The sequence below is a fragment of the Episyrphus balteatus genome, chromosome 2 (genome assembly GCF_945859705.1).
Source record: "Episyrphus balteatus chromosome 2, idEpiBalt1.1, whole genome shotgun sequence".
Lineage (NCBI taxonomy): Eukaryota > Metazoa > Arthropoda > Insecta > Diptera > Syrphidae > Episyrphus > Episyrphus balteatus.
Window position 1 is genome coordinate 18068019 of NC_079135.1, and position 25529 is coordinate 18093547.

General features: G+C 36.6%; 1 protein-coding gene across 15 annotated transcripts in view; it reads left to right on the forward strand.

Annotated features, from left to right (window-relative positions):
- Positions 1 to 25529, forward strand: part of LOC129908709 (titin) — a 167738-nt gene that overhangs the window by 105071 nt on the left and 37138 nt on the right. For 9 of the 15 annotated variants that reach the window (XM_055985417.1, XM_055985424.1, XM_055985419.1 and 6 more), the window contains 4 exons: positions 1174 to 1241; positions 1317 to 1620; positions 1918 to 1992; positions 9160 to 14532. In XM_055985417.1, coding sequence (XP_055841392.1) covers positions 1174 to 1241; positions 1317 to 1620; positions 1918 to 1992; positions 9160 to 14532 — 5820 coding nt within the window. Of the gene's footprint in view, positions 1 to 1173; positions 1242 to 1316; positions 1621 to 1917; positions 1993 to 2994; positions 3100 to 4212; positions 5310 to 8014; positions 8076 to 8205; positions 8818 to 9159; positions 14533 to 15659; positions 15697 to 17222; positions 23342 to 25529 lie in introns of those variants that run through there. The other 6 variants (XM_055985427.1, XM_055985428.1, XR_008771314.1 and 3 more) reach the window with 5 other exon arrangements.

Consider the following 25529-nt stretch of genomic DNA (forward strand, 5'->3'; position numbering starts at 1 on the left):
AATTTTGTACGGTTACTTTTTTACAAATAAAAGACTTACTTAAAAGATTAACATAGATCGAAGTACATAGGCATTATATGCGTACTGTCAGAGTAAGTAAGCAATGAAAAACATTAACACACTGCACTGAAAATTGAATTCAAATATGAATTTTGACATATTCACCGACATAGACTGCCGGTATTTAAATTTTTTATTAAACGTCAAACAATGGCAGATGACATACCGATCCGCCATTTTACATTTAATTTTGCAATATCTGTGTGGCCGCCATTATTATTCCACCTTCGTTAAGTTACCAAAGTTGTAGATGAGCTATTTTAGAGAAAATAACAACAAAAAATAAAGAAACAGTCGGTTCGAGAAATAAAAAAAAAATAGAAGACACAAAAAAAGGAGTAGAAGTAACATTCTTTCAGAAATAGCTTAGGATGTATAGGGACTTCAGGCTTTGGGAAACCAAACTATTACTAATAATATCTTCCATCGAAAATGGCTTATAAAATAGTTCCTAATGAGTACTTCGTCAGCTTGTAATTTTTTTATTTTAAATAACTATAAGCAAAAAACAAAGACTTAAAATCACTTTTAGTACTCATTTGTTGTTCCAGATTACATAGCCATTCGAAATTCTAAGATTTCAATAATATAAAAGAAAAAATAGTTTTTCTGTCACGTTTCTATTATTAAAAAAAAAATATATAAAAACTTAGAAATGAGGTATGAATTTATTTACAAATTTTATAAAGTTTGCGCATGCGCACAATAGTGTACAACTGTACACATTTGAAACAACAATTTTAGACTAGGAGAATATGTATATGTAACTTCATTGAAACATTTGCCAAGAATTTATATGTAGTAAACAATGTTTACAAATGTTACACTTGGCGCCCAACTTAAATCTAGTACATTTGTTAACGTTGTTCTAGGTATAAGACGTAGATATAATAATATAGGTACTGTTATTTACCTGCATGAATTATTTCTATAAATTATTTTGTCTATAACTTTGTATTAAACATTTAGCCTTATTGAACTTTCAGTAAGATTTAGTACTTTAGAAGATTTTTTTATATAACACATTTGTTGGACTTTTGTTTAACCAAATAAACATTAATGCAAAAAACCAATATCAACAAGATTTGAAATGAATGTATTAATTTTTTTCAGCATTTGAATATATCCCCGATTCTGAAATCACTGGCCAAACTGCTTCCGAAGAAGATCTTCTCGATAAGGTAACAAAAAATCTATTACATTTTTTTTTTTTTTTTTTCAAACTCATACGTAAATATTCGATTCATATTTTGTAGACAATTTCGTTAGACGAAACTGCCCCGAAAATAATTAAAAAACTCCCCGAATTAGTTCAACCCAAAGAGGGTGAACTTGCGAAACTTGAAGTTAAAGTTATTGGAAAACCAAAGCCTAAAATTAAATGGCTGCGCGACAACGAAGAGATATTTGCATCTGAAGAATATCAAATTGAGAATTTCGAAGATGGCACCTCGGTGCTGGTTATAAATCATGTATATCCCGATGATGTGGGTACGATTAGTTTCGAAGCTTACAATCCATTGGGTGTTGCTGTAACAACGGCTGAATTCGCTGTTGAAGGTATTTTTATCATTATATTAATATTATTCTTTAATTTTTTTATAACAAACAAAAAAATTATAAACTTTCTAATTTTACAGCACAAAAAAAAAGAGAACCTTTTCCCATATTTCCCAATGTTTTTCCAATATTTTTTTTTACTACAAACAAAACACAAATCAATTTTTTTTTTTACAAAACACAAAATTTATTTTAAGCTCATTTCTTTTTACAGATAGGATCGAAGATTAGACTAAAAAATTAATCAAAGTTCAAAAATTAATTAATTTTTCGTTTTATTCAAATTCCAAATTCTAGGAATCGTAGGAACAAGGGATTACAGGAAACCAGAATGGGTCAGTCATATGGAGGAAATGCAAAAAGTCCTCAAAGGTAAGTTCAACCAAAAGAAAATCATAAAATGTGTAAATGTCCTATCTAAATCCTGGATATTATAACACTTTGTATCTGTCTCTCAATGTTTCTTATGTGTCAATATGTGTTTTAATCTCTGTCTTTTTAAACAAAAAAAAAAAAACCTAAACTATATAATGTTTATATGTCTTTTGTATAAACTTTAAAAATGTGTCGTCCAAAAATCTGTCTCTATTTTAGGTTATATGTTCTAATCAATAAACAAAAAAAAAAAAATAAAACAAACAAAAAGCTCACTACCCATTCCTCCAACAGAAAGAGCTATTTTTTTTTATTTCCAAAACTCCAACAAAAAGTATACGCCATTATTATTTTTTAGTTTAATTTTATTTTTTAAACTTAAAATTTTATTTGATTTTTTAATTACAGAATTTTTATTTTTTTTTTTTTTTCAGTTAAAAGTAAAACTTTTTAATTTTCATTATTTTCATTTCTGCTTCATAAATAACCCATTCACTCCTAAAAGTATACTTCAATATTTAAACAAAATGAAACAAAAATAAATTACTTTTGTTTAAATTGATTACAAAAAATGTTACAGAAATATTTTTGCAAATTCTTTTATGGAAATTAAAATTCATTTAGCAAAAAAAAAACACCTATAGTACTTCTATAAGCAGCTTCATCACTTATACCAAAAAAAAAACACACTTAAACCTAATAAGCTTCTGTGATCTTGTCTTTTGTAACTAACATTTCTCTGGACTATAAATATTTATCTTCTGCCCTTCCTCCCTCAAAATAAATGGAAAATCTTTGAAAATATATCAAACCACACAATTTTCTCAACAACAACAAAAAAAAACAACACACACAATGTAAGTAAATGTCTCTATATTACTTCTGTCTTCAACTAAAAAAACGAAACTAATACACGAATCTTGTTCTGTGCACAAAAGTAGTAGAAGCTCAGCTAACATATTAATTTAATGCTTTATTGCTATTTATAATTATTTGCAGCTGCTAAATGCTCACCAACTTTTGTTTCGGAAATGAGAGATTGTCGCGCTGCTCTAGGCGAATCTGCTACATTTGAAGTACAATTTTCAGGAAATCCACATCCAGGTAATGTAGTTAAAGAAGGATAATTCATCAGAAGAAATCTTAAGAAAGGTGGAAGTTACATGACATTTTATTTGTTTAAGTTCTGCTGGTAGTTCTTACTTCACAAAACAGCCGTTTTAAAAATGGCGCCCAACTGAAAACCAAAGAGTTTTTTTTCTATTCATTGATTTTGTAGTAATTTTTTCAAATAAGGACAGTTTTCCCCTCACAAAAGAATCACCAATTAGTGGTTAAGGAATCTGAAAACCATTTCTTTAAAATGGCGCCCAACTGAAAACAAAAATAAACCTAAGATAGTTTCTTTGAAATGGCGCCCAACTAAAAAACAAGGTGATATTTCTACTTCCTAGAATTCGTATATGTTTCAAAAACTTAAAAATTCTATCATCTCATAATACAATCTTCGTATAGTTGTCCATCAAACTAAATGAAAGTCACTTTAAAATGGCGCCCAATTGAAAACCAAAGAATTTTTTTTTCTTTTTCCTTGATTTTGCATTAATTTCATCAAATAAGTACAGTTTTCACCCCACAAAACGACCATCAATTTATTTTTAGGAAAGCTAAAAACATTTGCTTTAAAATGGCTCCCAACGGAAAACAAAACAAAATTTTAGTATTTTCTTGATTTTCTTTAATCTTAAAACCAAGAAACCCTGTCTTTTTCTTTGATCTTGAACTTGCGAGTATTCAAAAATCAGAATTGTGCTTACAACAGAAAACAATATTAGTTACTAAAGCATACAATGTATCGGTTTATATGGCGCCCAATTGAAAACCAAAACAATCAATCTTTAAAGATTTTTGACTTGATTCTTTTTAAACCCTGTTACAAATTGGCTTTCTAACTCCCGAATTAACATGCCTGTCTGTCAAAACTTTAAAATGTCTTAAATTGCGCCCAATGCAAAACAAGTATATTTTCTAGTTCTCTTAAAATGGCATAATGGCGTAACTTAACTACCACAGCATTAAAAAAAAAAGGAACTAAATAAATGTCCATGTAACTTTCAACACTTTTTTCTGTGTTGCCCACTAGCGGCAATCTGTCGAAAAAAAAAAAAATTGCTCTATGAAATTAAACAACGAGACCAAAAATTATTTATCTACTAGATGTTCAATGGTACTTCAATGACGTACAACTTCGTGATTCTGATAAATACCGTATTGTCATCGAGGAGAGTACTTCAACACTAACAATTCTCAATGTAACAGATGAAGACAAAGGCTATTATATTTGTAAAATTATCAATGAAATTGCTATCAATCTGACACGTGCCAAATTTGACATATGTTCGGTATCTCAAAAGCAAGTTATGGAAACGTCAAAACAAAAGAAATTCGTTACGAAAAAGAAACTCATTCGAAAGACTGGTGGTATTAAGAGACCACCAATTGTACCAGAACCATATTCAACAACATCAGTAGAAAGTACACCTCCTCCAACACCTCGACCAGTGCCTGAAGTGACAGTTGAAGTAATTAAAGTTAGACAACCTGTTTCGGTGTTGGTCGAACAATCGGGAGTTTCTGAAGTACAAATTGTCAAAGATCGTAAAGAAGCTGATGCTGAATTATTACGATCTGAAGTCAAAATTGAAACACAAGAAGTTGCTGAAACTGAATTAAAGACAGAAGTTAAAATTGAAAAAGAAGAAATATCACAAACAACTTCTACCACAACAACAACAACATCAACAACTATTAAAAAAGTTGAATCAATTGAAATTACCGAAACAGTGAAGATAATTCGTCAGAAAATCTCACAAAAATCCATCACACAAGAAGATGTTTTGACACTGAAGAAACACGAAGAAGTCAATTGGATATTGACTTCAATTGAAGCTGAAACATTTGGTGCTGGTGAAGCAGCACTTCGTGATTTAGCAACAATTGGATTGTTGTTGAGATATGGTGTTACAATTAGTGAAATTATTTACATGTATGAAGAAGATATATTTATTTCACTGAAGAAACCCGAATCACAATCAGCATTGGTGACATTGGTCGAAAGAATGGGTCATGATAATTTGATAACGATAATATTGAGTGAAAGTTCAACAGAAGATGAATCAATATTAGCTGCAACTGTTGGATTTAAGGCATTCATTAGAATGATTGAGACGTGTGAGATTACCATTGAAGAAGTTATTAGGAAATTTGTTCGTGAAGATTTCATTGTACAAGATTGGAAGATATCAACGAAAGAGGTTTGGAAAATAGAAATAAGTTACTTGAGTGTTTTCTTTTTTTTTTATTAAGAAGTGATGTGAGTTCTCAAAAACCTTATTTAAAGGGCCATTGGTCCCTTGGTGAATATGCGATTTATCACTTTTTCATTTCCATGCACAATGTGAGCATTTGCACATTTATAAAATGAACAGAAATACAAAAAATATTTCAGCAATCTTTCGTTAAGTTTTGGCTTAGCATCTTGTTTCTGAATAAAATTTCGCACCCCCGGTGGAACAACGACGTAAGTGCAAATTTTGAATTTTCTGAGTTAAGTATGCCATAGTTCCAAGAAAAGGTATTTCCTTCCGATGAAACAAAGACCCAATTGAAAATGTTCTATTTGTATCCAGGGGGCAGAAATGTATTTGGACCGTTACATTGTTTTCAAACGTTTTCAAAATGTTTAATCTCGTTTTCTGAAGAATCAACATTTTTGCACTTACGTGCACCCACCGGGGGTGCGATTTGATATCATGTAAATTCATAATTCTTAGTTTCGTTAAGTTTTATCTCACTGTCTTAAAAATTATTTTTTTATTTTAGTAAAAAAAAAAAGTTATCAGTTTTGTCTAGTCATCAATATTAGGACACAATGCATACTTCTCAATTTCATTGTTAAAATTATTACAAAAAATAGATTATATACAAAACATTTTTCAGTTTCGTTAAGTTCTTTTTAACTTACCGTCAATGTTCATTGTCACAGGTATTTCACACGTTTAATTTGTGACATCTTGTGCAGTTTCCCATTTAATTTTATGGAAGTTAGGATGAGATGTCGTGCCGGAGATCAGAATTCATCGAGATTGTTTAGAATTCTAATACACCTTTAACAAACCGTTTTTTCGGGGATACCGCTTGAAAGTCACCGGAAATGTCACACTCACCAATAAGGAACATCAAGTTTGAGGTTTTGCAATACATAGAAAAAAAAAAAACGTAGTCAATATATCATAGGTATATCGTCGGTAGTCAACATGAAAAAACAGCGAAATTGTCATATTGAATACCAAAATAGTTTTTTAGATGAACGGACCCGAAAATTACAACTTGTTAGTCATTTTCGGTAGTTGTCATATCGACTACCCAAAGATGTCAAATTTAATAACAAAAGTTGTCATGTTGACTGCAGAAGTTGCAATCTTAATTGGCTGAAAATTCACTAAATAACTGTCGTCAATATGACAGCTCTGTTATTTCTGTGTATAGTGACAAAGCTATAAAAGAGTCTTCCTGTTAGTTGTTTTGTGTCGTTGAATTTTTTCCCACTAAGTTTTTTTTTTCATTAGGTGTGCCCTATTGTACATTTCAGAGTACCTTTTGGGTTTCCAAAATGTAAAGTACTTCTAAAAAGAACAATTTGTTTTTCAAAAAGTTCAGTAGTTCTCAAAGGAACCTGCTATGGACCAAATTTTTCAGTAGTTCCAAAAAGAAATTTTGGGGTCTGAGTATTTCAGATGTTCCAAAAAGTACGTTTTGTAATCCCAATAGTTTAGTAGTTCTTTAAAGTACACAAAAGTTCCAAATAACTCATTAGTTCTAAAAATGTAGTAATTAAAAATCATGGTATAAAAAGACAAGGTATGATCATTAGAGCCGCCATCTTACAAAATGGGGTAATAAGGTTTTGACGTTTAATTTAGCAAAGTCAAAAGCAACAACAATTTTCAAGACAAATTTGCTTACAACAACAATTTCAATGGGCAGCTGTCAAAACCTTAAGTAGCCATTTTTAAGTTTTGACAGTTCTCGATACAGAGTTTTTTCTAATGATCATACCTTCTCTTTTTATACCATGATTAAAAATAACTCGTAGTGCAACTAGTTTAGTACTTTTAAAAAAATACCATTTATGGTTCCAATATTTTAGTATTTTTATTTAAAAAAAGAATAGTTTTAAAAAAAATTGTTCTTGAATGTACCTTTTGCTGTCCAAATATTTCAAAATTTCTAAAAAATACCTTTTATGGTCCAAATAGTTCAATAGTTCTCTAAAGTACCATTGTTAGTCTAAATTGTTCTTAAAAGTACATTTGCTGGTCTGATTAGTTCAGATGTTCCAAAAAGTACATTTTGGTTATCCAAACAGTAGTTCTAAAAAGATACTTTGTGGTTGAAGTTGTTTAGTACCTAGTTCTAAGAATCACTGGTGGTTCATATATTCCAATAGTGCTTAAAAGTACCTGTTGTGGTCCAAATAGTTGATTAGTTCTAAAAATTACCCTTTACTGTCACTGAGAAGTTCTAAAAAAAATACCTTTTATGGTTCAAATATTTCAGTAATTCCAAAAGGTTCTTTTCTTTGTCCAAGAGATCAGCAGTTCTAAAATAAAAAGTACTTTTTGTGGTCCAAATTGTTATGTGGTAGTTCGACTTCAAATTGAGGTTCACAAGTATTTGACGTCTGAGCATTGACCTCGATTAAATGATGGTGTTTTATCGCCAAGATTTGTAGGAAGATTTTCTCCGGGTGAAATTGTCTTTCTTAGCAGTAAATTAGACTTTTTATCAGATACATCTTTTATGGCAAACTTTGAAGAATCTGCAAAGAGAACAAACAAAGGATGAAAAACCAAAGGCTAAACTTCTAAAAAGGAAAACATTCAAGCATCTTTTCTTGTAGACTGATAACAATATAAAAATAAACAAAAACTAACAAAAATTATTTTTGAAAATGTAGCGAGTGGTAGAAACATCACAAGTTATTGACTCAAATGTAGCGTTAACACATATTAAAGTCGGTATGTATAAAAACAAACTTTTAACATTTTTAAAAACGAAAATGATGTAAATATTTTGTTTATTATTTTTTTTTTTTTTTTGCTTTCATGCTTACTTCAAAAAACGCTTTTCAAATAAAACTAACAACAGCGCAAACATACATTGAAGAAACAACAATTGTAGCTGTTGAAGGTGTGAGCGCTGAACAATATTTAGAAATAGATCCCGATGAACAATAAAACTAAAAAAAAAACTCAAAACTAATAATATACAAAAATATTCCAAAGATGTACAACTTAGCCAACGCTTTTCGCCTGCGCAGTGTTCTGTTGTCATATAAGCAAGCTTTAAGAAATTAAAAAATATATATATATACAATTAATCAATAAACCTATAAATAAACCCTCTCTTCCTATAAATAAGACTAATATTTATATATCCAACACAAAAAAAAACTTATAAACAAACAGCACTAATCTATAACTGCCTAAGTATCCTCCTGACTACGAACTTTAACTACGAAATTGATCGACAAATGTCAAAAATACTGACATTCTGATTTATGATGAAGAGAATTTTTCAAGAGAATGACTCATTCTTACGAAGAGAGTTAAAAGCTAAGAGAGAAGTAAATGTAAGATAGTCAGGAGGTTTAATAACTGCTTTAAGCTATGAACATTTTAAAAGGAATTTGAGTTATATAAATAATTTTTAAATATTTTTAAGTCTTCAAACTTAAATCAGCTCATCGAAACAATTGAGGTAAGAACTTCACTCGCTAAATTGTCAATATTTGTTCTGCTTCTTTTTTCTTATATCGTAAAAGTTCTGTTTGTTTTTGTGTTTTATCATAATAAATGTTTTTTCTTATCAAAAAAAAATCGTATAAAAAAACAAAACAGCATTATACTGATCATCTTGTCAACTGTCAACTGTGTGTTGTTGTGTCAACAAACCAAATGAAAAAAAAAAAAATGCCGTGTAAAAATATGCCAACTAAAAAAAAAAACAACCTACAAAAATCCTTTCCATATTTTTATGACAAAAAAAGAAAATAACTAACACACAACTATACATTCTAAAATACTTACATTACATTCGCAGAAACTACAACAACATCAACAACAATTGTTGAAGAACAACAACATGTACAACTACAACAAGAACAACAGGAACAAAAGGATATTAAAATCACTAAAAAGGATAAAACAAGGAAAACCAAAACTATCAAAAAACAACAAGAACAACAAGAAATTATCGTTCAAGAACAACAAACAATTATTTCTGACATTAAACAAATTAAACAACAACAACAATTTATAACAGAACAAACAACAACAACTGTTCAACAAGAAGAAATCAATGTTCTCGAACCAATTACAAATCAAACAGTTCAAAGTTTAACCGACTTTGAACAACCACAACCAGTTCAAACATTACCTAGCACAATACCTATTGAGACACCTGTCATTGGGGAAGAAGTTCAATATGCTCAGCTGTCAACTGACACACCATCATCGGTGAAAGCCGATACACAAATTGTTCCACAAAAAATTTTGACAGTTCAAGAAGAATTGATACCGAATGAACGTGAAGATGAACGATTGCGTATCGTGAGGGAACATGTGCAAGAAGTTGTTGAAACAAACATACCTAAAGAGGCACTGCGTGCTGCTGAAGTGACAGAAGTTGAAACCGGTGAAAGCTTGGGGGATAAGGTTGTCAAACCAGTAACGGCTGAGGCAAGTGCTATGCCTCGCAGTGACTTGTTACAATCTCTTATCGTTGAAAAGGCTCTGATTGAAGATTCGGTAAAAGACTTACCCAAAGATAAAACTTCAGAACAAAAAGCAAGTCTTGACATATTACCTTTACAATCTCAAGATAACTTTGAGGTTACACCTGGAATTTCGGAAACAACTTTCGAAGGTCAACCGAAGCCTAGACAAACTGTCAAGGCCGAAGAAGTCTTCACTACTCACAAAAGTGTTGAAGTCACTAAAGTCGATGAGAGTGAGTCCATTGGAAAACCTATCGAAAAACCAACAGAAATTCTTCAACATCTTGATTCAAAGATTCTTCTTAATGAGCCTTTAGAGATTTCCGAAACTATTGCTGAAGATAAACCTTCGAAATATTATGCAGAAGTCATTGTACCCACTGAATCTGCAACTGAAAACCTCGTGGAGAATAGAATATATGTGTCTGAAGAGACAACCTTAGTTGATAGGGAATCTGAATTACCAACGGAGAAATTAGCGACCAAATCAATAGCTCACATTGAAGTTACCGAAAATATTCCTCTTGAAATAAGTGAAACTATTCTAAGAGATTCTGAAGATAAGCTAGCTGAAGATAAGAAAGCTCCATCATTCCAAGCTAAGGATTCTCTTGTTCTACAAGAAAATATTGTATCTTCAGAAATCGTTGATACTCAAAGTCCAACAGATGAAAAAATTGTAACTTTGGATGATTTCAAAGAAGCTTCACTACAAGTTATCGAACAAGTTCATCTTGATTCGCAATTTGTCATAACTCAAGAAACATCAACCGATTTGATTGTTGAAGATAAGAAGACAACTCTCCTAACAGCTTCAGAAAAATTCAATGGATTACCAACAAGTGAAGTTGAAGAACAATTTATTGCTGAAGAACCTGCAACTTTTGAAAGTCCTACCGAAGTTTCTTCAAAAGCTAAGAAAACTATTTCACCACATGAAGCATACGTGACATCTGAAGAAGCACCTCTTAATACAACAACAGATGTTGAATATTCTCAACCAAAGAAAGAAAAAGGAAGATCTGAGGTTGATACACGTGATGCACCCGAAGTTAGTGAAGTGGAGTTCCATGAAAAAGAAAAAGAATGGAAACAACCCTCACAACCGATTTCTGAAAAAGCTTCAGCTCAATTTGAGCTTCAAGCTCCACTTAATATTGAACATATCATAACTGGTGACTTGGAAAAAGAATTACCTAGCTTAGAAAAGCCTGAAGAGCATAAGGCCAATCAATCGAATATTTACTCCGATTTCAAGGCCGCTCTAACTGAAGAAGTTCAACATGAACTGAAGACCGATTTGTTGGACCAGGAAAAACCAAGTCAAGCTGAAGCCAAGGGATTATTCGATGGTGTAACTGTAAGTGAAACCTATCAACAAAATATCTTCGAAAGCACTGATAAGCTTGAAGTTAACAAGACTCCGAAATCGATGACATCTCAAACTGTTATCGATGTCAGTGAGTCATTGAAGATCACAGAAGTTATGTTCAATGAAGCTGAAACTGAAATGACACCAGCTGAAAAGCCACAAGAACAAAAGGTAGCTCCATCGATATCAGATAAAAACCAATCACTTGAAGTATCTAATTTACAAGTCTATCAAACAGTAGACTTTGTCGAAGATTTGAAGCCTGACTTAAACCAAGCCCATTTGGCACTGTCTGAACTTGTTGGCCAGAATATTAGCCAGCAAGAAATTTTAGATCAAATAACTGATCTTCAATTAGAACCTCAACCAAAAGATCATGTTGCTGAAGGTCTAATTGATTTATTGCAACCTGTTGAAGTCAGTTCATCGCTGCTTCATGAAAAAGAAGATGATTTAAGCTTACCAGCGACATTGGAAGCACGAGAAGCTAAATTAGTTCAAGTATCAGGTTTAACTGTTGCCAGTACTGATTTGGCAGAAACAAGTGAAGCAGTGTCTGATGTTGCTGAGAAACCAACCAGTGATTTGCAAAATGCACAAGTTTTACTAAATACTCTCTCCACAGCTTTACAGTCACAAACAGGAACTTTAGAAGGTACTGAAGACTTCCAACAACAACCAACAGCTTTAACTAAAATCTCAAAGATCGATATTATTTCAAACCTTACACAAATCGAAGTTACAACAATGGAAACATCCGATAAGGAGAAAGCTTTCAAATCTCCAGCCCAGGCAGTTTCAGAATCAGCTGAAATTCGTCTCTCTGACACTAAAAAATCAGCAATTGTAAGTGAAACCAGTGCTGTCGAAAGTACTTCTGATCTGTCAGAAGTGAAGCTTATAGAATCTTCTGGCAAGCCACTTACTTCGAATTTAGATGAGGTACAAGTTAATCAAGCTGTGATCTATGAAAAAGAAACTGATTTACAACCTCATGAGAAAACCAAAGAACATGTTGCCGAAATGATTTTGAGTTCTGTCAATGCTGTCATTGTGTCATCGGATAGTCCGTTTGAGTCCCCCAGTGACTTTTTGAAATCAATAACACCTCAAACTCAAGTACAATTGGGACAATCTGATAATCTAAAAACTGCCGTTACTCAACAAGTCGTTCCTAGCCTTAGTGTTGGTGATGTTCAGCATGAAAAAACACAAGAAGCCACAGCCAGTGAAAGGTTTGATAAAGCCAATGAGACTGAAGTTGCTGAAACCCTAGCTTACGAGAAGCCAATCGATGATAAATTTGACATTGTCAAACTTGAAGCAACTTCAGAGCAAACAATTGTGACAAACCAATTTGTGGCAACTGAAGATAGAACTGTTATAATCGAACAGGAGCAAGAATTCGCTAATATAACAGATTACAAATTAAGAAGTGCTGATGTCAAATTTGCTGGAACTCAATTTGCTCCAACTGTCGAAGAACAGAATTTAATTGACAACACAACTAAAATGTCTGATAAGAAACCTGCAGAAGATTCAGCAACGCCATCTGTCACAGCAATGCTATCTCGAAATACTGCTGAAGAGCCAATGGCCTTTGAAAGTGTTAAACCAGAAGATGAAATGATGCAACCTCAAGCTCAAACAGCCACTATTGATCATGAATTGAAACGCAGTTATGCTCAACATCAAGAAACACCAAATGAACGTGAAGGAGTATTTAGTTCGAAACCAGATAACTTAGTGCAAGCAACAGAAACTTCTAGCGAAGTATTACCAACAGGAATTACAACAGAAAATAAACCAGTAGATTCTTTAGATAAACTTGGCGATCTACAAATGATAGAAGCTCAAGCTAAGCCATTTATAGAGGGAACAAGTCGTGAAACTATTATAACTCAGGTAACAGCTTTTGATTCATCGAGCTACATTGATGAAGAGAAGACTCTCCTAAGTCGAACAGCTAAAATAACTACAACTGAAAAGTTCTCAGCTGAGGTTTCGACTGATATTGCTTATCACAAAGAAGCCGATGTTAGCGCTTTAGCTCCAACTTCTGAAACTGCTCAACCATCAGTACAAGGTGAGCTTAAACCATTGATTACGGAAGAAGTAACGCCGGTCAGTGAAATTACAGAAATCTACAATTTGCTCGATCGCCCACAGGCCAAAGCAAACGTTACAGAAATATCACATAAATCGAAGCACATTGAAGAATTTACAGTCTTTGAAGACACATCAGAAATCGCTCAGAGGAAACCATCGCTAGCAGACGCTGGAAAGACACATATAGAATTCAAGCCATTAGATACTTCAACGGTTGATGTTCTAGAAGCAACAGGTGACCTATCAATTAAGCCAACACCTCAAGACACTATTCAATCAACAGTCGTTACCAGCGAACGCAAGGCAACAACCGTCGAACAAGTTTTCCCAATTCCAAGCTTTGATAAAATTTCCGAATTTGCACCTAGCGACGAAAAGGCGACACTTCTAGCACCCAAACAAAGACAAGAAGTTACAATTGAAGATACCATCGCTTTTGAAAGTACTACACAAATTAAAGAACAATTAAAGACCGAAAAACGATTAGCACAATTAACCTTTGAAGATGCCAAACAGATCACCGTAGTGGATCAAGTCCAAACAGAACTTAAAGAAGAAGAATTCGAAACTCCCTCAACACAAGTCGCCACAGCCGATGCAGCTTTCAGCACACACAGTACGTACATAAACCAACAAGTAGTCGTTACAGATCAAATACAGCCACAAGAAACCACTGAGACTAAGAAAACTTATGCTCAGGTTAACATTGATCATACGCCAAGCATTATTTCAGAACAGGTAACAATATTGGAAAGCATTGCACCCCATGACACAAAATCACCACAATTCACCACACAACTTCCCCAACAAAAAATTCAAAACATTGAACTACTTGCACCGATTTCAAGTGAAGAAATCTCAAGCGAACATGTTCCTAAACTTGAATCCCCACAAAAACACGAGCAACTTGTTGCTACAGAAGAATTACCAACATTTACAACAATTGAACAATCAATAGTGTATGGAAATGAAAAAGATGAACCATTTAACACAACATTACCCAAAGAACAACATCCAGTTGTAACACAAGAAAAAATCAGACCAGTTGCATTGAGCGAGAGCGCTCAGACTCTGGAGGCTACAAGTCCATATGGTACAGAATTGATCACACAAAAAACTATCTCCCATTCTGACCTTACACCTGAACATAGCGAAAAAGCCCTTATTACAATAGCTAGTGTCCAATTTGACACTGGTAAGAAATTCGAACCAAAGAGTAAGTACACACAGGTTAATAGAGTAAGTTTATTGATAAAAACAAAATGGCGTTATACTTTTATAAGTTAGTAGTAGTTTTCAAAACTGAAACCGACACTTACCCTTAGAAAAAAAAAACACAAAAAGACACATATTTAAATCATGACACAAGTCACTTTATACAAAATTAACTTGAAAAACGTTTTCTTATTCAAACATTCTTTCACACAGATACACAAGAAACAACAGTTCACACACCAGAACACATCACACAAGAACAAGACACAACACCAAAGGAAGAACCGCAAGAAGTTCGAAAGCAAAAAATTAAAAAACAGAAAAAAGAGAAGATTATTGAAGAAACTGTCCAACAGCAAGAAGACGAAGAAAAACCAGAAGAAGTTCAAGAACTTCCTGAAGAAGTTAAGGTGATTGAGTCCATTTCAGAAGAAGGCAAACCAACTAAAAAGAGAATTCGTACACGTACAATCAAGAAGATCAAGGGAGGCAAACAAGAAGTCACCAAGATCGAAACTGTTGAAGAAGACGACAAACAACCTGAAACAACAGTCACCGTTGAAGAGGCACCACTTGACGAAAAACCGGAAGAAATTCAAGAACTTCCTGAAGAAGTTAAGGTGTTTGAAAGTTTTTCCGAGGAAGGTAAACCAACTAAGAAGAGAATACGTACACGTACAATCAAGAAGATCAAGGGAGGCAAACAAGAAGTCACCAAGATCGAAACTGTTGAAGAAGACGACAAACAACCTGAAACAACAGTCACCGTTGAAGAGGCACCACTTGACGAAAAACCGGAAGAAATTCAAGAACTTCCTGAAGAAGTCAAGGTGTTTGAAAGTATTTCCGAGGAAGGTAAACCAACTAAGAAGAGAATACGTACACGTACAATCAAGAAGATCAAGGGAAGCAAACAAGAAGTCACCAAGATCGAAACTGTTGAAGAAGACGACAAACAACCTGAAACAATAGTCACCGTTGAAGAGACACCACTTGACGAAAAACCGGAAGAAATTCAAGAACTTCCTGAAGAAGTTAAGGTGTTTGAAACTATTTCCGAGGAAGGTAAACCAACCAAGAAGAGAATACGTACACGTACAATCAAGAAGATCAAGGGAGGCAAACAAGAAGTCACCAAGATCGAAACTGTTGAAGAAGACGACAAGCAACCTGAAACAACAGTCACCGTTGAAGAGGCACCACTTGATGAAAAACCGGAAGAAGTTCAAGAACTTCCTGAAGAAGTCAAGGTGTTTGAAAGTATTTCCGAGGAAGGTAAACCAACTAAGAAGAGAATACGTACACGTACAATCAAGAAGATCAAGGGAGGCAAACAAGAAGTCACCAAGATCGAAACTGTTGAAGAAGACGACAAACAACCTGAAACAACAGTCACCGTTGAAGAGGCACCACTTGATGAAAAACCGGAAGAAGTTCAAGAACTTCCTGAAGAAGTCAAGGTGTTTGAAACTATTTCCGAGGAAGGTAAACCAACTAAGAAGAGAATACGTACACGTACAATCAAGAAGATCAAGGGAGGCAAACAAGAAGTCACCAAGATCGAAACTGTTGAAGAAGACGACAAACAACCTGAAACAACAGTAACAGTTGAAGAGGCACCACTTGATGAAAAACCGGAAGAAGTTCAAGAACTTCCTGAAGAAGTCAAGGTGTTTGAAACTATTTCCGAGGAAGGTAAACCAACTAAGAAGAGAATACGTACACGTACAATCAAGAAGATCAAGGGAGGCAAACAAGAAGTCACCAAGATCGAAACTGTTGAAGAAGACGACAAACAACCTGAAACAACAGTCACCGTTGAAGAGGCACCACTTGATGAAAAACCGGAAGAAGTTCAAGAACTTCCTGAAGAAGTCAAGGTGTTTGAGACCGTCTCCGAGGAAGGTAAACCAACCAAAAAGAGAATTCGTACACGTACAATCAAGAAGATCAAGGGAGGCAAACAAGAAGTCACCAAGATCGAAACTGTTGAAGAAGACGACAAACAACCTGAAACAACAGTCACCGTTGAAGAGGCACCACTTGATGAAAAACCGGAAGAAGTTCAAGAACTTCCTGAAGAAGTCAAGGTGTTTGAAACTATTTCCGAGGAAGGTAAACCAACCAAGAAGAGAATTCGTACACGTACAATCAAGAAGATCAAGGGAGGCAAACAAGAAGTCACCAAGATCGAAACTGTTGAAGAAGACGACAAGCAACCTGAAACAACAGTCACCGTTGAAGAGGCACCACTTGATGAAAAACCGGAAGAAGTTCAAGAACTTCCTGAAGAAGTCAAGGTGTTTGAAAGTATTTCCGAGGAAGGTAAACCAACTAAGAAGAGAATACGTACACGTACAATCAAGAAGATCAAGGGAGGCAAACAAGAAGTCACCAAGATCGAAACTGTTGAAGAAGACGACAAACAACCTGAAACAACAGTCACCGTTGAAGAGGCACCACTTGATGAAAAACCGGAAGAAGTTCAAGAACTTCCTGAAGAAGTCAAGGTGTTTGAAACTATTTCCGAGGAAGGTAAACCAACTAAGAAGAGAATACGTACACGTACAATCAAAAAGATCAAGGGAGGCAAACAAGAAGTCACCAAGATCGAAACTGTTGAAGAAGACGACAAACAACCTGAAACAACAGTCACCGTTGAAGAGGCACCACTTGATGAAAAACCGGAAGAAGTTCAAGAACTTCCTGAAGAAGTCAAGGTGTTTGAGACCGTCTCCGAGGAAGGTAAACCAACCAAAAAGAGAATTCGTACACGTACAATCAAGAAGATCAAGGGAGGCAAACAAGAAGTCACCAAGATCGAAACTGTTGAAGAAGACGACAAACAACCTGAAACAACAGTCACCGTTGAAGAGGCACCACTTGATGAAAAACCGGAAGAAGTTCAAGAACTTCCTGAAGAAGTCAAGGTGTTTGAAACTATTTCCGAGGAAGGTAAACCAACCAAGAAGAGAATTCGTACACGTACAATCAAGAAGATCAAGGGAGGCAAACAAGAAGTCACCAAGATCGAAACTGTTGAAGAAGACGACAAACAACCTGAAACAACAGTCACCGTTGAAGAGGCACCACTTGATGAAAAACCGGAAGAAATTCAAGAACTTCCTGAAGAAGTCAAGGTGTTTGAGACCGTCTCCGAGGAAGGTAAACCAACCAAGAAGAGAATTCGTACACGTACAATCAAGAAGATCAAGGGAGGCAAACAAGAAGTCACCAAGATCGAAACTGTTGAAGAAGACGACAAGCAACCTGAAACAACAGTCACCGTTGAAGAAGCACCACTTGATGAAAAACCGGAAGAAATTCAAGAACTTCCTGAAGAAGTCAAGGTGTTTGAGACCGTCTCCGAGGAAGGTAAACCAACCAAAAAGAGAATTCGTACACGTACAATCAAGAAGATCAAGGGAGGCAAACAAGAAGTCACCAAGATCGAAACTGTTGAAGAAGACGACAAACAACCTGAAACAACAGTCACCGTTGAAGAGGCACCACTTGATGAAAAACCGGAAGAAGTTCAAGAACTTCCTGAAGAAGTCAAGGTGTTTGAAACTATTTCCGAGGAAGGTAAACCAACCAAGAAGAGAATTCGTACACGTACAATCAAGAAGATCAAGGGAGGCAAACAAGAAGTCACCAAGATCGAAACTGTTGAAGAAGACGACAAACAACCTGAAACAACAGTCACCGTTGAAGAGGCACCACTTGATGAAAAACCGGAAGAAATTCAAGAACTTCCTGAAGAAGTCAAGGTGTTTGAGACCGTCTCCGAGGAAGGTAAACCAACCAAAAAGAGAATTCGTACACGTACAATCAAGAAGATCAAGGGAGGCAAACAAGAAGTCACCAAGATCGAAACTGTTGAAGAAGACGACAAACAACCTGAAACAACAGTAACAGTTGAAGAGGCACCACTTGATGAAAAACCGGAAGAAATTCAAGAACTCCCGGAAGAAGTCAAGGTGTTTGAGACCGTCTCCGAGGAAGGTAAACCAACCAAGAAGAGAATACGTACACGTACAATCAAGAAGATCAAGGGAGGCAAACAAGAAGTCACCAAGATCGAAACTGTTGAAGAAGACGACAAACAACCTGAAACAACAGTCACCGTTGAAGAGGCACCGCTCGAAGAACAGCCTGAAGAAGTTCAAGAACTTCCTGAGGAAGTCAAGGTGTTTGAAACTATTTCCGAGGAAGGTAAACCAACCAAGAAGAGAATACGTACACGTACAATCAAGAAGATCAAGGGAGGCAAACAAGAAGTCACCAAGATCGAAACTGTTGAAGAAGACGACAAACAACCTGAAACAACAGTAACAGTTGAAGAGGCACCACTTGATGAAAAACCGGAAGAAGTTCAAGAACTTCCTGAAGAAGTCAAGGTGTTTGAAACTATTTCCGAGGAAGGTAAACCAACTAAGAAGAGAATACGTACACGTACAATCAAGAAGATCAAGGGAGGCAAACAAGAAGTCACCAAGATCGAAACTGTTGAAGAAGACGACAAACAACCTGAAACAACAGTCACCGTTGAAGAGGCACCACTTGATGAAAAACCGGAAGAAGTTCAAGAACTTCCTGAAGAAGTCAAGGTGTTTGAGACCGTCTCCGAGGAAGGTAAACCAACCAAAAAGAGAATTCGTACACGTACAATCAAGAAGATCAAGGGAGGCAAACAAGAAGTCACCAAGATCGAAACTGTTGAAGAAGACGACAAACAACCTGAAACAACAGTCACCGTTGAAGAGGCACCACTTGATGAAAAACCGGAAGAAGTTCAAGAACTTCCTGAAGAAGTCAAGGTGTTTGAAACTATTTCCGAGGAAGGTAAACCAACCAAGAAGAGAATTCGTACACGTACAATCAAGAAGATCAAGGGAGGCAAACAAGAAGTCACCAAGATCGAAACTGTTGAAGAAGACGACAAACAACCTGAAACAACAGTCACCGTTGAAGAGGCACCACTTGATGAAAAACCGGAAGAAATTCAAGAACTTCCTGAAGAAGTCAAGGTGTTTGAGACCGTCTCCGAGGAAGGTAAACCAACCAAGAAGAGAATTCGTACACGTACAATCAAGAAGATCAAGGGAGGCAAACAAGAAGTCACCAAGATCGAAACTGTTGAAGAAGACGACAAACAACCTGAAACAACAGTCACCGTTGAAGAGGCACCACTTGATGAAAAACCAGAAGAAGTTCAAGAACTTCCGGAAGAGGTCAAGGTGTTTGAAACTATTTCCGAGGAAGGTAAACCAACCAAGAAGAGAATTCGTACACGTACAATCAAGAAGATCAAGGGAGACAAACAAGAAGTCACCAAGATCGAAACTGTTGAAGAAGACGACAAACAACCTGAAACAACAGTCACCGTTGAAGAGGCACCACTTGATGAAAAACCGGAAGAAATTCAAGAACTTCCTGAAGAAGTCAAGGTGTTTGAGACCGTCTCCGAGGAAGGTAAACCAACCAAAAAGAGAATTCGTACACGTACAATCAAGAAGATCAAGGGAGGCAAACAAGAAGTCACCAAGATCGAAACTGTCGAAGAAGACGACAAACAACCTGAAACAACAGTCACCGTTGAAGAGGCACCACTTGATGAAAAACCAGAAGAAGTTCAAGAACTTCCGGAAGAAGTCAAGGTGTTTGAAACTATTTCCGAGGAAGGTAAACCAACCAAGAAGAGAATTCGTACACGTACAATCAAGAAGATCAAGGGAGGCAAACAAGAAGTCACCAAGATCGAAACTGTTGAAGAAGACGACAAACAACCTGAAACAACAGTCACCGTTGAAGAGGCACCACTTGATGAAAAACCGGAAGAAATTCAAGAACTTCCTGAAGTAGTCAAGGTGTTTGAAACTATTTCCAAGGAAGGTAAACCAACCAAGAAGAGAATTCGTACACGTACAATCAAGAAGATCAAGGGAGGCAGACAAGAAGTCACCAAGATCGAAACTGTTGAAGAAGACGACAAACAACCTGAAACAACAGTCACCGTTGAAGAAGCACCACTTGATGAAAAACCGGAAGAAATTCAAGAACTTCCTGAAGAAGTCAAGGTGTTTGAGACCGTCTCCGAGGAAGGTAAACCAACCAAGAAGAGAATTCGTACACGTACAATCAAGAAGATCAAGGGAGGCAAACAAGAAGTCACCAAGATCGAAACTGTTGAAGAAGACGACAAACAACCTGAAACAACAGTCACCGTTGAAGAGGCACCACTTGATGAAAAACCGGAAGAAATTCAAGAACTTCCTGAAGAAGTCAAGGTGTTTGAAACTATTTCCGAGGAAGGTAAACCAACCAAGAAGAGAATTCGTACACGTACAATCAAGAAGATCAAGGGAGGCAAACAAGAAGTCACCAAGATCGAAACTGTTGAAGAAGACGACAAACAACCTGAAACAACAGTCACCGTTGAAGAGGCACCACTTGATGAAAAATCGGATGAAATTCAAGAACTTCCTGAAGAAGTCAAGGTGTTTGAGACCGTCTCCGAGGAAGGTAAACCAACCAAAAAGAGAATTCGTACACGTACAATCAAGAAGATCAAGGGAGGCAAACAAGAAGTCACCAAGATCGAAACTGTTGAAGAAGACGACAAACAACCTGAAACAACAGTCACCGTTGAAGAGGCACCACTTGATGAAAAACCGGAAGAAATTCAAGAACTTCCTGAAGAAGTCAAGGTGTTTGAGACCGTCTCCGAGGAAGGTAAACCAACCAAAAAGAGAATTCGTACACGTACAATCAAGAAGATCAAGGGAGGCAAACAAGAAGTCACCAAGATCGAAACTGTTGAAGAAGATGACAAACAACCTGAAACAACAGTCACCGTTGAAGAGGCACCACTTGATGAAAAACCGGAAGAAATTCAAGAACTTCCTGAAGAAGTCAAGGTGTTTGAAACTATTTCCGAGGAAGGTAAACCAACCAAGAAGAGAATTCGTACACGTACAATCAAGAAGATAAAGGGAGGCAAACAAGAAGTCACCAAGATCGAAACTGTCGAAGAAGACGACAAACAACCTGAAACAACAGTAACAGTTGAAGAAGCACCACTTGATGAAAAACCGGAAGAAGTTCAAGAACTTCCGGAAGAAGTCAAGGTGTTTGAGACCGTCTCCGAGGAAGGTAAACCAACCAAAAAGAGAATTCGTACACGTACAATCAAGAAGATCAAGGGAGGCAAACAAGAAGTCACCAAGATCGAAACTGTTGAAGAAGACGACAAACAACCTGAAACAACAGTCACCGTTGAAGAGGCACCACTTGATGAAAAACCGGAAGAAGTTCAAGAACTTCCTGAAGAAGTCAAGGTGTTTGAAACTATTTCCGAGGAAGGTAAACCAACCAAGAAGAGAATTCGTACACGTACAATCAAGAAAATCAAGGGAGGCAAACAAGAAGTCACCAAGATCGAAACTGTTGAAGAAGACGACAAACAACCTGAAACAACAGTCACCGTTGAAGAGGCACCACTTGATGAAAAACCGGAAGAAGTTCAAGAACTTCCTGAAGAAGTCAAGGTGTTTGAAACTATTTCCGAGGAAGGTAAACCAACCAAGAAGAGAATTCGTACACGTACAATCAAGAAGATCAAGGGAGGCAAACAAGAAGTCACCAAGATCGAAACTGTTGAAGAAGACGACAAACAACCTGAAACAACAGTCACCGTTGAAGAGGCACCACTTGATGAAAAACCGGATGAAATTCAAGAACTTCCTGAGGAAATCAAGGTGTTTGAAACTATTTCCGAGGAAGGTAAACCAACCAAGAAGAGAATTCGTACACGTACAATCAAGAAGATCAAGGGAGGCAAACAAGAAGTCACCAAGATCGAAACTGTTGAAGAAGACGACAAACAACCTGAAACAACAGTCACCGTTGAAGAGGCACCACTTGATGAAAAACCGGATGAAATTCAAGAACTTCCTGAAGAAGTCAAGGTGTTTGAGACCGTCTCCGAGGAAGGTAAACCAACCAAAAAGAGAATTCGTACACGTACAATCAAGAAGATCAAGGGAGGCAAACAAGAAGTCACCAAGATCGAAACTGTTGAAGAAGACGACAAACAACCTGAAACAACAGTCACCGTTGAAGAGGCACCACTTGATGAAAAACCGGATGAAATTCAAGAACTTCCTGAAGAAGTCAAGGTGTTTGAGACCGTCTCCGAGGAAGGTAAACCAACCAAAAAGAGAATTCGTACACGTACAATCAAGAAGATCAAGGGAGGCAAACAAGAAGTCACCAAGATCGAAACTGTTGAAGAAGACGACAAACAACCTGAAACAACAGTCACCGTTGAAGAGGCACCACTTGATGAAAAACCGGAAGAAATTCAAGAACTTCCTGAAGAAGTCAAGGTGTTTGAAACTATTTCCGAGGAAGGTAAACCAACCAAGAAGAGAATACGTACACGTACAATCAAGAAGATCAAGGGAGGCAAACAAGAAGTCACCAAGATCGAAACTGTTGAAGAAGACGACAAACAACCTGAAACAACAGTCACCGTTGAAGAGGCACCACTTGATGAAAAACCGGAAGAAATTCAAGAACTTCCTGAAGAAGTCAAGGTGTTTGAAACTATTTCCGAGGAAGGTAAACCAACCAAGAAGAGAATACGTACACGTACAATCAAGAAGATCAAGGGAGGCAAACAAGAAGTCACCAAGATCGAAACTGTTGAAGAAGACGACAAACAACCTGAAACAACAGTAACAGTTGAAGAGGCACCGCTCGAAGAACAGCCTGAAGAAGTTCAAGAACTTCCTGAGGAAGTCAAGGTGTTTGAAACTATTTCCGAGGAAGGTAAAGCAACCAAGAAGAGAATACGTACACGTACAATCAAGAAGATCAAGGGAGGCAAACAAGAAGTCACCAAGATCGAAACTGTTGAAGAAGACGACAAACAACCTGAAACAACAGTAACAGTTGAAGAGGCACCGCTCGAAGAACAGCCTGAAGAAGTTCAAGAACTTCCTGAGGAAGTCAAGGTGTTTGAACCTATTTCCGAGGAAGGTAAACCAACCAAGAAGAGAATACGTACACGTACAATCAAGAAGATCAAGGGAGGCAAACAAGAAGTCACCAAGATCGAAACTGTTGAAGAAGACGACAAACAACCTGAAACAACAGTCACCGTTGAAGAAGCACCACTTGATGAAAAACCGGAAGAAATTCAAGAACTTCCTGAAGAAGTCAAGGTGTTTGAAACTATCTCCGAGGAAGGTAAACCAACCAAGAAGAGAATACGTACACGTACAATCAAGAAGATCAAGGGAAGCAAACAAGAAGTCACCAAGATCGAAACTGTTGAAGAAGACGACAAACAACCTGAAACAACAGTAACTGTTGAAGAGGCACCGCTCGAAGAACAGCCTGAAGAAGTTCAAGAACTTCCTGAGGAAGTCAAGGTGTTTGAAACTATTTCCGAGGAAGGTAAACCAACCAAGAAGAGAATACGTACACGTACAATCAAGAAGATCAAGGGAGGCAAACAAGAAGTCACCAAGATCGAAACTGTTGAAGAAGACGACAAACAACCTGAAACAACAGTCACCGTTGAAGAAGCACCACTTGATGAAAAACCGGAAGAAATTCAAGAACTTCCTGAAGAAGTCAAGGTGTTTGAAACTATCTCCGAGGAAGGTAAACCAACCAAGAAGAGAATACGTACACGTACAATCAAGAAGATCAAGGGAGGCAAACAAGAAGTCACCAAGATCGAAACTGTTGAAGAAGACGACAAACAACCTGAAACAACAGTAACAGTTGAAGAGGCACCGCTCGAAGAACAGCCTGAAGAAGTTCAAGAACTTCCTGAGGAAGTCAAGGTGTTTGAAACTATTTCCGAGGAAGGTAAACCAACCAAGAAGAGAATACGTACACGTACAATCAAGAAGATCAAGGGAGGCAAACAAGAAGTCACCAAGATCGAAACTGTTGAAGAAGACGACAAACAACCTGAAACAACAGTCACCGTTGAAGAGGCACCACTTGATGAAAAACCGGAAGAAATTCAAGAACTTCCTGAGGAAGTCAAGGTGTTTGAAACTATTTCCGAGGAAGGTAAACCAACCAAGAAGAGAATACGTACACGTACAATCAAGAAGATCAAGGGAGGCAAACAAGAAGTCACCAAGATCGAAACTGTTGAAGAAGACGACAAACAACCTGAAACAACAGTCACCGTTGAAGAGGCACCACTTGATGAAAAACCGGAAGAAGTTCAAGAACTTCCTGAGGAAGTCAAGGTGTTTGAAACTATTTCCGAGGAAGGTAAACCAACCAAGAAGAGAATACGTACACGTACAATCAAGAAGATCAAGGGAGGCAAACAAGAAGTCACCAAGATCGAAACTGTTGAAGAAGACGACAAACAACCTGAAACAACAGTAACAGTTGAAGAGGCACCGCTCGAAGAACAACCTGAAGAAGTTCAAGAACTTCCTGAGGAAGTCAAGGTGTTTGAAACTATTTCCGAGGAAGGTAAACCAACCAAGAAGAGAATACGTACACGTACAATCAAGAAGATCAAGGGAGGCAAACAAGAAGTCACCAAGATCGAAACTGTTGAAGAAGACGACAAACAACCTGAAACAACAGTAACAGTTGAAGAGGCACCGCTCGAAGAACAGCCTGAAGAAGTTCAAGAACTTCCTGAGGAAGTCAAGGTGTTTGAAACTATTTCCGAGGAAGGTAAACCAACCAAGAAGAGAATACGTACACGTACAATCAAGAAGATCAAGGGAGGCAAACAAGAAGTCACCAAGATCGAAACTGTTGAAGAAGACGACAAACAACCTGAAACAACAGTCACCGTTGAAGAGGCACCACTTGATGAAAAACCGGAAGAAATTCAAGAACTTCCTGAAGAAGTCAAGGTGTTTGAAACTATTTCCGAGGAAGGTACACCAACCAAGAAGAGAATACGTACACGTACAATCAAGAAGATCAAGGGAGGCAAACAAG